The 14,176-nt window shown below is 36.0% G+C and overlaps 1 protein-coding gene across 1 annotated transcript in view; it reads left to right on the top strand.

Annotated features, from left to right (window-relative positions):
• LRRTM4 (leucine rich repeat transmembrane neuronal 4) overlaps window positions 1–14,176 on the top strand; it is a gene marked incomplete at both ends in the record, with an annotated part of 690,416 nt that overhangs the window by 464,729 nt on the left and 211,511 nt on the right. Inside the window, 2 exon segments of the mRNA XM_080813643.1 lie at window position 11,312; window positions 11,315–11,442. Coding sequence (XP_080669769.1) covers window position 11,312; window positions 11,315–11,442 — 129 coding nt within the window.

Genomic DNA, 14,176 nt, shown 5'->3' with positions numbered 1-14,176 from the left:
GAAACTTCTCTGATTTATATGTTGATTAGTCTAAAACTATGTCTCATTGCTCTTAACTTTACCCCTATATTCCATTTTAGCTATTTTTTTCATTATGACATTACAGTTCAGTGACTTTTTTTCTACTTTTGTGGCCCATCCAAAATTTATCATATCTATTTTTTTTATAATATTCTTGTTTTCCAGGATTTTTAAAGACATTTTTATATTTCAACTCATTTCTGATTCATATCTACCTGTGTTTTGTTTCATAATTTCCTGTTGGTAATTTATGAACATTATTCCTTCCTTTATCCCTCCAAATAGATTAAGAAGATCTTTTTATAGTCCTTTTCAGACGATTGCTATATTATCTGCATACCCTCATAAATTAATTCTCTCATTTGTCGAGTTTTCTGTTTGTTTTTTAAGTTACTCCTTTTTCTTTGTGGTTTAGACCTTAATACATCAACTAATTTATCTTGAATAAGTGTTCATCTGAATGTGTGCACACATTTATTTTTTACTTTCCATGGCTATCCATCGATTCTAGTGGTTTCCAACCTACAAAATGAGATCCTACAGTTAGAAACACTTCTTATATTGAATTTTTTGGGCTCTCAACCTATAAGGATGTCATAGTTCTAACTCTTGAGTCTAGACGGCATAGCTGTGGTCCCAGTTGGGGGAACATCTCTGAGACCCCAGCTATCCTGGAGCAGCCCCAGGCAGTAATTATAGCTTTTTTTACACTTATTTTTCTGTGTTGTGAGACTTCAGCATGAATCTTGCCCACAGCCACATACAGGATGGTCTGATACTTCTTATTCTGATAGAGTCAATACTCCAGCTGCCTCTATCAGTTTTTGATCTAGGAACTTCATAGAATTATAGCCTAGGCTTCATTTATTCTTATGGATTTCAGTTTCATTTTTGTTTCAAAGGATATCTATATGATGTAAAAAAATACCTTACCATTTTTATGTATGTAAAATCAAGGTATGGAGGATTCCAGATGAAAGCACAGCAATATCTTGACCAGAATTCACAAGGATAAACATTTTGCATTCACATTTCATTTGAACATAAATTCAGTGTTTAAAAAAAAAATCAATACATTGCTCTTGAATATGCTGACTTTCAAATATGTGTAAACAGCTCACACACATTAAAAAAAACATTAAAACAAGGAATTATATAGATAGCTCTTTCAATTCAAAATTGTTCCTTATCTTTCTATCTCTTTTATGCATTTTCTGAACTTTACATCTATATACGAAACTCTACAATTTAGAAGCCCAGTTTCTCAGGACATATTTCCACTTACAATCTCAAGCGTTATAAGACAGACTGTCAGTTATCAGATTCAACTGACCTCTACCCTTAGAACTTTCCTCTTGATTTAGATCAAAATGTCAGGAGTGACTTTGAGCAAAAATTTCCTTTTCCGATTTAGGTCATGTAACTATTTAATTTGGATGGAGTGCCATATATTAGAATTTCTTAACTTTTTCTTTTTCAAAAATGATTTTATTTATTTATTTGAGACACACACACACACAGAGAAAGACAGAGAGAGTGTACAATAAGTAGGTAGAGCAAAATAGAGGGAAAAGCAGGCTCCCTGCTGAGCAGAAAGCCAGGATGCTGATGCAGGGCTCCTAACTTTTTCTTAATAGAACTTCTTGTGCATTGATGTTGATGGTTTTGGGAAATCAATTTTACATGTTCATCAACTAATAACAGATAATACATTATTATATAGTGTTTTTAGTCAATTTCTCTTTAAGTCTTATGTTCATATAATAATGAATTATATTTTCAGTGTATCAATTACAAGTTATTTAAATAATTCCTTTTTTATATGTTCTTTGGGAAACTGTTTCATAGTATGTTTTGGAGGTAACCTTATGTCAAGAACTACACAGCATCTGAGATTTTAGCCTACTTACAAGCTAATATGTTAGTTTTCCACAAATTCAAGTATGTTGAGTCCCCTGGCTCAGAAACAAAGGGTTTTATTACTTATGGCAACAACATTAGCCAGAGCTTCATACTGATTTTCATCAGTTCTCTGGCCCTCAAATCCAACTGATGAAATGCAAAGGGCCTACTTACAAGCTAATATGTTAGTTTTCCACAAATTCAAGTATGTTGAGTCCCCTGGCTCAGAAACAAAGGGTTTTATTACTTATGGCAACAACATTAGCCAGAGCTTCATACTGATTTTCATCAGTTCTCTGTGGCCCTCAAATCCAACTGATGAAATGCAACAGATGCTTGCATATGCAACTGCTTATGTTACAGAACAGGATTACTAAGTTTGAGGGATTCACCATTTTGATAAAAAGCAGAAATACACTTATTCCTTTTCTGGGTGGGGACAAATGGAAAGGGGAGGTGTAATGAAAAGGAGAAAGAAGTGTTACCTAATCTTTCCAGGTTTTTCCTGCAAATATAGTCCCGAGACGGTACCTGTGTGGCTCAGTTGGTTAAGCATCTGCCTTTGGCTTAGGTCATGATCCCAGAATGCTGGGATCAAGTCCTGCATTCAAGGAGGCTTCTTCTCCCTCTCCTCCTGGCTTGTGCTCCCTGCCCTCTGCTCCCTTACTATCTCTCTCTCTCTCTCTCAAATGAATAAATAAAATCTTTTTTTTTTTTTTTTTAAAGCCCCAAACAACATAACTCTGAGAAATGGCCCTGGTAACGAATGATTAGAGTTTTGCTTTCTTGACTTACCCAGTAAGAACTTGCAGGAAGCTCAGGGTTCATGGAAAATTGCCTCTCTCTGTATCAAATAAAGAAGAGCTATTGCATAACCTTATTAGACACATAAAGAATAGTATTATTAACAATAAGAAAGAATAGCCAATAGTTATGGACTGTCCTGCTGGTACTTTACCTACCTTATTGCTATAGCTTGTGTTATTTCCCCCCTTATACTTTTAATGACTCCATGTTTGAAAAGAAGAAACCAAGTCTTAGATATTTCAAGTCACTTGCCTAAGTAAGGCCAGTATAGACAGAAAACAAAGGAAGGTTAGAGACATCTTAGAAATTATTTTTGTAAAATAATGATGAAAGACTCATAGTTAGCATCATCATTTTATATGATAGATATAGATTTTTTAAAATCAAATTCTCACAGTAGTAAACACTGAGTTTCATTACTCCCATTTTATAGCTCAGGATACTGGAATTTAGGGAGTAGCCCAGGCCAGGAGCAATTATAAGGACAAGAACAAGGATAGCTATAGAATGTACATTCTTAATCCACTTATTATTTATTTCTCAATGATTATTTTAACATACATATAATTAACATACATATATAACATACATATAATTAGCATACATAACATACACATAATAATTATTTTAACAAACATACTCATTTCTCCTTCTATACCTAACACATGTAACTTTGTTTATGCTATTTTCATACAGTTGCATATTCAAATTTTAAAATTAATTTCTTTATACTGGAGCACAAATAAACTACTCTCTTCAAAACCTGAGATCATTGATTAAAAATTCTTCATTCTAAGGTTCATCACAAACTAACAGAGCTTGCTTTTGTGGTAAACTATTAGCAATGTGGAAAAGAATGGAAGCTGGACAGACACTGTAGGAAACATATTGAATAAATTATCACATTTCAAATCTGGTCTTTTACTTTGTCACTCAATCACTTTTTTTCCAGGGGGAAGGAGGTCTATGACAAATCTGAGGATATTTAAAGCATTCCAGAAATGAAGGGAGATACCACAATGAAACTCAACAATACAGATCTTCCTCAACTTAGACTGGGATTACAACCTGATAAACCCATTGTAAACTGAAAATATCCTAAGTCAAAAAAGCATGGATTACACCTAAACTACTGAACATCATGCTCAGCCTGACCTACCTTAAACATGCTTGGAACACTTACATCAGTCTATAATTGGACAAAATCATCTAACACAAAGCCTATTTCATAATTAAGTGTTGAATATCTCATGTAATGCATTGCATACCATACTAAAAGTGGAAAACAGTATAGTTGAAAGGTACAGTATGGTTGTAAGTGCATCAGTTGTTTACCCTAGTGATTGTGTGGTAACTTTGAGCTGTGGCTTGCTGCTGCTGCTGGCATCACAAGAGAGTGTCATACTGCAAATCACTAGCTTGGGAAAAGATCCAAATTTAAAATCCAAAGCATGGTTTCTACTGAATGTGTAAGGCTTTTGCATCATCATCAAGTTGAAAATCATAAGTCAAAACATCATAAGTAAGGTTCATATATATCTATGTATATTCTATATATTCTCTCTATATTATGATATATATATGATATGATATACATATACATGATATATATAATATATATAGAGAGACAGAGAGAATATATGTAACAATATAGAGCAGTTGCATTCCCTAGAATACTTATTGTGGAAGAACTGAAATTGTTGGGGAAAAAATGTTTGCTTTGTTCTTTTTTAAAGATTTTATTTATTTGTGACAGAGAGAGAGTGAGAGAGGAAACACAAACAGGGTGAGTTGGAGAGGGAGAGCAGGCTCCCCACAGAGCAGGGAGCCCTATGTGGGGCTCCATCCCAAGACCCTGGGATCATGACCTGAGACAAAGGCAGAAACTTAAGGACTGAGCCACCCAGGCACCCTGGAAAAAATGTTTTGATAAGATACTTAAAGTGGGGGCACCTGGGTGGCTCAGTGGGTTGAAGCCTCTGACTTCGGCCCAGGTCATGATCTCAGGGTCCTGGGATCAAGCCCGGCATTGGACTCTCTGCTCATCGGTGAGCCTGCTTCCCCCTCTCTCTCTCTGCCTGCTTCTCTGCCTACTTGTGATCTCTGTCTGTCAAATAAATAAATAAATAAATAAATATTAAAAAAAAAAAACTTAAAGTGGAAGTTAAGAACAAAGATACATTTGTTTTCATAATAATTGATAATAGCCAACTATTTTCCAATTAGGTATGCCTGGGAGGTCATTTAGTTTGCTAAACAATGTGATAGGAGGAGCACCTGGGTGGCTCAGTGGGTTAAAGCCTCTGCCTTCAGGTCAGGTCATGATCCCAGGGTCCTGGGATCAAGCCCCGCATCGGGCTCTCTGCTCAGCAGGGAGCCTGCTTCCTACTCTCTCTCTGCCTGCTTCTCTGACTACTTGTGATCTCTGTCTGTCAAGTGAATAAATAAAATCTTTTAAAAAATGCGATAAGATGTATCAGTTTAGGTATCACTAATTTAGGGCTAGTAGCTGAATTGTTTTATTATTTTTACTATTTTTTAAAAAGATATTATTGGGGGGGAGGAGCAGAGGGAGCGGAGAGAGAATCTCAGGACTCCACACTGAGTGCAGAGCCTGATGTGGGATTCCATCTCATATCCCCAGGATCATGACCTGTTATGAAATCAAGAGTCCGATGCTTAATTGACTGAGCCACCCAAGTGCCTGGAGTTTTTTTGTTTGTCTTTTTTTTTTTTTTTTTTTTCTTAGAGCAATTTTCAGTTCACAGCAAAATTTAGGGGACGATATGGACATTTCTGATATACCTCATATTCCCATGCATACATAGCCTCTCCTGTCACCAATACCTCCCACCAGAGTGGTTCGTTTGTTACAATTGATGAACTTGCATTGACACATACATCATAATCACCCAGAGTCCATAAATCACATTAGGATTCACTGCTGGTGTTCTACATTCTATGGGCCTGTACAAATGTATAATGATGCCTGTCCACCATTATGGTGTACGGAGTATTTTCATTGCCCTTAAAGTCCCCTGTGCTTCATCGGCTCATCCTTCCTCACCTCAACTACTGGAGACCACTTGTTACTGTCTCCATTTAAAGCAAAGTCTCCATTGCCTTTTCACAATGTCTTATTGTTGGAATAATATAGTATATAGCCTTTTAAGATTGGCTTCTTTAACTTAGTAATATGTGTTTAAGGCTGTCTTTTCATCGCTTGATAGCTCATTTCTTTTTAGCACTGAATAATATTCCAGAGTTTAGATGTAGCAGAGGTTGTTTATCCGTTCATCTATTGAAGGGCTTCTTGGGTTTCCAGGTTGTGTCAACTATGAATCAAACTGCTATAAACATCTGTGTGTAGGTTTTTGTGTGAACATACATTTTCAACTCCTTTGAGTAAATACCAAAAACCATGATTGCTGGATTGTACAGTAAGAATATATTTAGTTTTGTGAGAAACTGGAGAACTGTCTTCCAAAGTGGCTGTGGTATTTTGCATTCCCACCAGCAATGAATGTGAGTTCCTGTTGCCTCACATCTTTTCCAGCATTTGGTGGTATCAGTATTCTGAATTTCGGCTATTTTATTAGGTGCATAATGGTATCTCATTGTTGTTTACATTTCCCTGTTGCCATATGATGTGGAACATCTACTCATAGGCTTCTTGGCCATTTTTGTATCTTCTTTGATGAGGTGTCTTTTAAGGTCTCTGGCCCATTTTAAATCAAATTTTTTTTCTTAACGTTGAGTTTTAAGAATTTCTTGTATATTTTAGATAACAGTTCTTTATCAGATGCATTTTTCAGCAAATGTTTTCTCACATTCTGTGGCATGTATTCTCATTCACATGATAAGTTGTTCTTTGCTCTTTGTTTTGCCTTTTTTTCTTTTTTTTCAAGAACGAAATCTAAAGTTTTGGTGATAATTTTGGTAGACAGATAATAGTTGCTGACAAGACTTGTTATTTGATGGAGGAAAGGAGAACTCAGAGAAAATTTCTGGAAGTGAGGAGAGGGCTTGAAGAAAAGAAATATTTAATGAGAATTTTTAATATTATTTCACTATGACATTCACAGTATATTTAATATATTTATATCTTCTTCAAAATATTTAGTAGAATATGTTTGGCTCTGAAAAGTTTTGGTTTTTTCCTTTGAAGAATTTGAAGAGGTGATGATTGAAACCTGCTTTCAGTAGTCATAGGATAGAGTTGGGTGATATCTGTGGTAAAATAAATAAAATCAAACTCACATGTGAATTGGTCATTCCATCAACATAAATTAATGGAGAATAAATTTCTTTGAATTCATATTTGTGTCAAGGACATGTCATCATCAATCACCTTTATGCCCCTGATCTAGATTTTAGCAGTACCTTGACTATGTTTTGATAGATTGCTGATATAGGGTAGGCATGGAAAATATTAATTTTATCCAATTCTTAACTTGTACTTAGGCAGAAGGTGGGAAGAGGAAGGATTAGGAGAAATTAGGTTTGCTATAGAAAACATAGAAAAGCCACTAATGATCAGAAGCAATAATCAAGGCAAATGAAAATTGGCAAAAGAAAAAAGAACCAAAATGTAGAGTCCAAGAAAAAATCCAAAAGTGGCATAATGTTCTTGAAATAATTTTTTATCATGCATAATTCTAGTAAATTTTTTTTTAGCATAAGCCTATATATTTATTATTCAGAAATTATAGTCTCATTTTATTTTGCAAATATATTGCCATATAATAAATACTTTGTGTAGCAAGCATTAGTATAGCCCACCAATATTCAGCTTTCCTTTCTTTGGGGGACCATATGGACAGCCAAATGTTCTGGCCCTCAAAGAGCTAGTCAGTAAAGCAGTGAAAAGCCCAACAGCATTCTCCTCCCTCCCTTTCTAGGACTCTACAGTATTGGAGGCCATGTCTCCACATTAGTGCATCTATGGATAATAGAGATTGTCACCCTGGGTCTCTTAGTAACTGTGGGACAAAGCCCGCAGCCAAGCTATACTGGACATAGATCATGAGAGATAAAAAATATTTGGTGATGTTAAGCCATTGAGGTTTTAAAGTTGTTATTATATTATGACTTAGATAACTTAAAAACTATGACTATAAAACTAATTATAAAAACCTGCATATTTTCTTTCTGTACCCCACGGCATAATTCTGAACATTCCCTGAGATGTATTGGCTCTCCTTCGGATATCACTGCTTTAGAAATCACCCAGTGAAACCAAGAGAATAAATAGGCATTCAGGGTCCATTGTGAAACTTCCTGTTTAGAGTTCTAATTGTCAAAGAATAAATGTATTATCATATTACTTAATACGAAAGAGTTTGTACTTTGTGGGTACTGCCTCACATGTAATAAACTCAAACAGTCTGACTACAACCAAATATTATACCTCTCTTGGTTATAAAAAGAAACATCACTTTTTAATAGCAGGAAAATATAACAATTAATAATGAATAGTGTATTTAGAGCCAGTTCCTACATAGAATTTATAAAAAATGATGACCACAGTAAATAAAATCAAATGCATCATTACTATCCCATATACTCTTCTCAAATATAAACTAGGTCTTTTTCTGTGGCTTTGTACAGAATCAACAAAGAAATAATTTATTGGAGTCAGTTTCTTCCCACCACTGGCTATTGACTTTCAGATAAATACAGAATCAAAATAGTTCATGCAACCTTGTTTAAAATTTTCTCTAGTGATTACTTTACCAACTGGGGATGAAGCAGCGTCTTTGTCTTGTTCATTAGGGTTGCATATGAGAGAAACCAAAGTCTCATTAGCTAAAGCAAAAGAAGAAATGTATTGGCCCCTGTAACTACAAAGTCCAAAGGGGTAAAACTTGCTCCAGACATGGATGGATCCAGGAGGACAAACAATAATCGGAGATCTACCACTTATCCTCCATCTCTTGGCTGAGTTTTTCTGTCTATTGTTTTCATTCTCAAGCAGATTTACTCCATGTGCCAGAATAGCTGTGCGTGGTCATTCTGGTCTTCCACTGTTTCCAATTCCTGAGGCTTTAGTAGCAAGAGATACCTTCCATATTACTACCTACTAAAAATATTCAAATTGTCTACACTGCCTCTTCCTGTGAACCAGAAGGGCACACGTACACACACACACACACACACACACACACACACACACGATTGGTTTCTTAGTAGAAGGGCAGAGATTGGGGAGCTTCCAAAAGGAAAAGACATGAGTAACCTAGACATAGAATCTGCCTCTTACAGGGAGGATCTCTGAACCTCTGATCTAAGCTTTGCCGTCCATGTGCCCATCGTATTTCCAAGAGGAGTCCACCCACTATAGACTGGTAGAAGACTGTAAGGATTCCTGCAATGCTAAAATGTCCTGTAGCCCAATCTGTGTATTAATTACTACCAGAAAAGAGGATGGTCATGCTTTACAAATCAAACTGACAAGCAAAAAATATAACAAATCCAGATTTTTAAATGTATACTCCTTAAAAGTTCAAATCAAACTGAAAATTCAAGTCAATATGTAGAAGGGACAACTTAAAACAAGTAGCACTGCTACAATGCAAAGGACCAGAGTCTAATGAAAATATAGCATTCTCATCATTTAAAATAGAACTAGATTCATCAGTCATATATCTGGATGTTAGAGCAGATGATAAAATTCAAAGTTACACCGTGAACAGAGTCAAGATCCCACCCCTTACTAGAACTAGCCAAGTGAAAGATTTTGAATTGAGAGCTTAGAGTTCACAGAGTAAATTATTTGTTTCAGCTCCTTGAAACCTCTAAGCAAGTGTATGAGTGGGGTGAGGCGGGGGCAGATTCATTCTTTCCTGGGCATTCATTAATGATTCATGTTCCTTTTCAATATTCTCTTTTATCATTAAAAGTGATGAGTATAAAAAAAGTAATGACTATATGGTATGATAATAAAACTATCATAATATACTAAGACTGTGTTATTAAACAAAGCCAGTTTTTAGCTGGGAAAAAAAGGCATTAGATTTCATTTCCTTTTTGATTTCCTCTCACATGTTGCTCAGAAGGCTCTAACTTCCCGCACTCCTTAATAAAAACTTCAAATCATGCGGCAAGACTTTTGACATAACAGCATTTTCACTAACATCCTTTCGCCAGCTGGCAACTTTTGTCTCAGGAGGGAGTCTCCCGCCCTGCTTTGGGTTATTAAAGCTAATTAAAGTGATGACCCTTGTTTGCCTTACTGTCATTCAAGGTCTCTGGAAGGGGCATCTTATTCCTTCTTGGTCCTCTGTTCCTTTTCTATGGCATTGGTAGAAAAAAGAAAGGAAATGCTATCCCACTGGGGCTTTAAGCTGAAAGAAAATCTCTCTGGGAATCAGTCTTTCTAATACAGAGGAGGCAATTTCTCAATTTACTCTTAAGAAAACATTATCCCCCATTAATTCACAGCTGGAAACTTGTTTAAATATACACAACTTTTACATGTTTCTAACATAAACCCTGTCGCCAAATTTTCCAACCGAAAACGTATCTTTTTTATTTTGTACAAAGTAATTTTGAACAAGAATTTAAAGGGTTTCCTGAAGAGTATTCACATTTTGATAGAAGGTAAAGAATTATTTTTTGGAAGAAGAAGTATAAGTGGAACTGGTTGGAATCAGGCAGTTTAGAAAGACCCAATCACACAAAACTCATTCTAAATTTAAAATATTTTACTTTGAATTTCTGCGGTGTTATAGTATTGAAAGTTTTATCCTCTACCTCCAAAATCTAGGGGGAAAAATCTTTCTATTATTTTTAAACTCAATTGTTCTTATTTTTTCAAACCTCCACTTCATTGTCTACTTACGCAAATCTCACTATGTTACACCCATTTCCTTTTTGGAATCGTGTTAACTTGAGAGCGAACAACAGTATGGGGGGAATGTTTGGGGCTGCAAGCGGTGGCAAACCCAAATAACACAAGCTTAAACAAGAAGTTTACCCTCCCCTGTAAAGAATTCTGAGAACAGTTTAGTCCCGATTCAGTGGCTCCTCCATGCTCTCCCCAGATTCTCAAGCTTCTGCTACTTTTGTGATCCTTTAATGTGTGGTTCTCAGCCTCAGGCTGCAAGAAGCCAGTGGGAACTCCAGCATCACCTCACGGTTTAGGGCTGGAAGAAGAAGGTGGCGCAGACGCCTTCTGACCGAGTATGTCCCAGCCAGAAGCCTTTCCCTTAGGTCTCATAGACCACAATGATATCACATGGACAACGTATATATGTCATTGCAGAAAAAAGAGAAGAGTCTTCATTTAGTTTTATGTATAACCTTGAGTGAATCATTACCTGCCAGAACTACAATTTATTTCTCTTCATTTGGGGCATAAGAAAAATTATTTAAGACATACTTCTTAATTTGCCACAAAAAAAACTTAGCTATAAGAATACGACTTAAACATAAATAAAACTTACAACTTTCCACCCCTATGTTTGCAAATCTAGTTAAACACTGGCTTTCGTAATTTACTCTGGTGTTTGGTTTATCCCTGATTCTTTTCCATCTCAAGCTTTCATACTCTCTTTCTGCAACTCTGCATTTCACCCAGGTTCCTCGGTCTCTCCAGATCTACTCTTGATTCCCACCCATTGCAACATCTGGAATAGTTCACATCCCATCACTCAGCCTGGTTTACCCTGCTGGTCACAAACCCCTCCACCACCCCATATCACCCATAAAGTACCAAGGTGCTTGGAAAATTATAAAGAATTATGGAAACTTACCTTTTTATTACCATCTTTAAAATGAAGGCAATGGCTCAAATTCTTGTCTCCTTTCCATTTAGTTTAAACCCAAAGAAAGGGCCTGATTGCTTGAACATAAAATCTCTGCATGGTTAAGAAATAGTTTCCATTTTGCATCACTGGGATTTTCAGAGTGAAATTATATAAGTGTTAGACATATTCTGGGAATCCATATTATGTTGTTGATTTTTCTGCTCAGTAGGCTTTCTTCCTTTTTTTGAAATGCAAGAAGACTTTGAGTGAATCAACAGAGGCTGATAGCCGACTTTCTTTCCAAGGTCAAATAACTAGAGAAATACAAGAAATATGGCAAATGGAAGATCATAACAATATTCATGATCATATAGTGCAGTATGACCGAGGATTGATGGCATAGGAAAATAGAAACTCACTGAACACAATCCTTTGGTTAGCAAAAATTCTTCAAAGTTTTTTTTGTTTGTTTGTTTTTGTTTGAAAGAACTGCTCTTCTATCAAAGGGGCAATAAGCCTCCTTCATTTCACTTTCCCAAAGACTGATCAAATTAAGGAAACTGGAACTCTTCAAACTTCCCAATTTTTATATTTACCTTCTGCTCGATGTTTATGATGAAACTCACATTATGTATTCCATTAGTATACACAGAAGCCTAAGCTCTTTCTTAGTACATATTTTTAAAGTTACACTGAGAATATATTTCCAAATAGTGCTAATATTAAATGTCTATATTTAAGACAGGTTTGGATTTGCAAAGCCCAGCTGTCTCTGACTTGGCAGAATATGTGGAGTAGGAGTAAATGTCCTGTGGTGAATGGAGATTTCTGTTGATGGTGCCTAGTTACTGTTCCCAGCTGTGAATGTTTGAGTTAGGATAACTGAAAGATAATTTTCTTTCTATGTTTTACTATGGTCTCAGCTTCTCTTCTAGGGCACAGACTGATTTTCACAGACATATCTCTGTGTTTCCCCACACAAAATCAGTATGTGTTGCCTAAAATAAGGACAATACATGCTGAGTAGGGAAAGAATGAACACTTTCACTTTTTTCACATAACAAGATAACAATTATATTTATTTACTGACTATGAAAGTTTTTATAGATTTACTATGGTGGCAAGCACTTGTAGTTGAGCAAAATAGTATCTGAAGACTACATTAATCATCTCATTATAGTTTTGCCCCAAAGAAACTAAAGTCCAGTGTTCATGGACAAGCCTACTGGGTTAACTGTGTGGATAAGAATATTTAAATTAAATATCAGTGTGTGGCCATAGAGAATCAATTCTTTGATTTTTATGAATGTTTTAAAAATTCATAAGAAATAAAATGTCATATAAAAATACAAAGAGATAGTTGCTCCATTCCCCTTAACTCTTTAATGGTACTTTCTGCCCAATCACTATTTCTGGCATCCTCTGAGATCTAAATTTAACACTTGGAATATTTTCTCTTGGTCATCAAATATTGACTATGCCCACATCAGGAGATATTACTCTCAAACTTAAAGGACTAGAGTAAAAATCCCTACCACATCCCAATTAGTTATTGCCTTAAAAATCGCCTCCTGCTTTTCATTAGCTTGCTAGCATACAGTTTATTTCTCTTAAAAATCTAGTACCAAGAACATATCTTCTAGGAGAGGGCTTTTTTCCATTGTTACCTGCCTTCTCTTTTCTTGACTCATTCTGCAAGAGGCACATAGAGTCTCAGAGATACTGCATATGTCTTTCCCATCACTTTTAATTTTCTTTTAAAAATTCATATGCTTGAAAAAATTTTAAAAACCTAGATTTATTGTTCAGAGCCATTTCTCCCTATTTGGTAAGTGTATGAAACTAAACACAAACTGGTGTGAGCAAATGTATAACTTGTTGTCTTAGTCCATTCGGACTGCTATAATAAAATACCACAGACTCGGTAGCTCATAAAGTAACAGAAAGGTTTTTCTCCTGGTTACGGAGGCTGGAAATAGGTCAGAGTGCCAACATGGTAGATGAGGGCATTCTTCTGGTGATGGACTTCTCATTATATCCTCACATGCCAGAGAGTTTATGGAGCTCTGGAACATCTCTTTTATAAAAACACTAATCCCACCTAGGAGGGCTCCACCTTCATAACCTAATCACCTTTCAAAGGCCCCACTGCATACTACCATCACAATGGGCATTAGAATTACAACTTGTCAATTTTGGGGGGACACAAACATTCAGACCATAGCACTAAAGGATGCCTGAATGCTCTTGGAAACTGAGGATAAGGGTGCCTAGACTTCAAAGGCAGGTCCACCCAGGAGCTCAGTCATCATCAGCACATTGTCTTCCTTCTCACTGCTGCTTCTCTCTGGGAATCTGTAATATTCTTTTGTCTTGCTGAAGACTGGCTTTCTATGCTCATCAGTCTGCATGGCAACACATGGTTACCTATACTATCTGAGTTTATATATTACTGTTGCTTAAGAAAGTCTAATTTAACTTTCTGCCATCTAAAAATCCCCAGAAAGGAATGATTATTTAAGCTTGAGTGAAGGTCCCTCCTTCCACATCCTCTGCCAACAATAGACCATGATCTGTGTCTAGACTCTGAAAATAAATACCTAGCTACAGTGTGGGATGAGAGGGGTTATGCCCAACAGAAGGGGTGATGAAGGAAGAACGTTAGATAATAAGTAGAATAATGGACAAATAGATAG

Source organism: Martes martes (assembly GCF_963455335.1).
Source record: "Martes martes genome assembly, chromosome: 9".
Classification (NCBI taxonomy): domain Eukaryota; kingdom Metazoa; phylum Chordata; class Mammalia; order Carnivora; family Mustelidae; genus Martes; species Martes martes.
The sequence above is the reverse complement of the archived record's forward strand: the minus strand, read 5'-3'. Positions and strand labels throughout refer to the sequence as shown.